Here is an 818-nt window from a genome sequence, read left to right as displayed (position 1 = left end):
GCCCCAGCAACATAATGAAATAAATGTGCATTACATTTTTAGTGGCAACATGGATTTGTGCAAGCTGCTAAAATATAATCTGCTAGTCTTTTTGTTTAAGTTATACAAGTTAAAAAAGTAATCAGGATCTGTCTTCCAAGACACTGATTTTCTTTCTTTTCTTTTGATTAGCACAACAGAACAATTTTAAATAAATGTGACCATGAACTTTTAAAAGCATCTATAAAAAGTAATTAAAAGTTTAAAAACTTAATTAGTGACCCTCATACCAGTACCAAAGCACACTGCTCAGTTAGTGACTGAACTCATTAGAGATGTTTTTAAACATACAACCAGACAGGGAGAAACAAAAACCAGGCAGTCGCTACCAGGTAAAGGTTCACCTGAAGCCCTTCTCCAATCCCTCAGGCCTATTGCAGGACAGTGCATTCCTAGGAACTACAAGTACGAGTACTGGTTGATCTTTGTAGGGCTCAGTGGATATCCAGTGTAAATAGCAGATCCTCTGGAAGCACCAATGTAGGACTGGGGAGCAAACTGGTGTTGGTATTGGGCAGGCGGGACATTTGCAGAAGTCAGCAGACTTGGACCAACACTCACAGGGACCTGGTGGACAAGTGTGCTGGGGTGGGCAGCATAGGTGGTGTGCCGTGAGGAGCCCTGAGGGGAGAAGAGGTGGGCGATGGAGGTGGTGGAGCCCAGCGTGGCAGCAGTGGTGGGGGCATAGGTGTACATGTGGGGCTGGCTGGAGAGGTGGGCACTGCCTGTGGCTGCTGCCAGGTGGGGATGCACTGGGCTGCTGTGCTGGAACGTGTAGG

General features: G+C 46.3%; 1 protein-coding gene across 1 annotated transcript in view; it reads right to left on the bottom strand.

The window, feature by feature from the left end:
- Positions 1-438: 438 nt before the first annotated feature.
- Positions 439-818, bottom strand: part of HIPK1 (homeodomain interacting protein kinase 1) — a 20,423-nt gene continuing 20,043 nt past the window's right edge. The window contains 1 exon segment of the mRNA XM_010002316.1: positions 439-817. Within this exon segment, the coding sequence (XP_010000618.1) occupies positions 439-817 (379 nt within the window).

This window comes from Chaetura pelagica, unplaced genomic scaffold (genome assembly GCF_000747805.2).
Source record: "Chaetura pelagica isolate M959 unplaced genomic scaffold, ChaPel_1.0 scaffold181, whole genome shotgun sequence".
NCBI classification, from domain to species: Eukaryota; Metazoa; Chordata; class Aves; order Apodiformes; family Apodidae; genus Chaetura; species Chaetura pelagica.
This window is presented reverse-complemented; position numbering and strand designations above follow the sequence as displayed.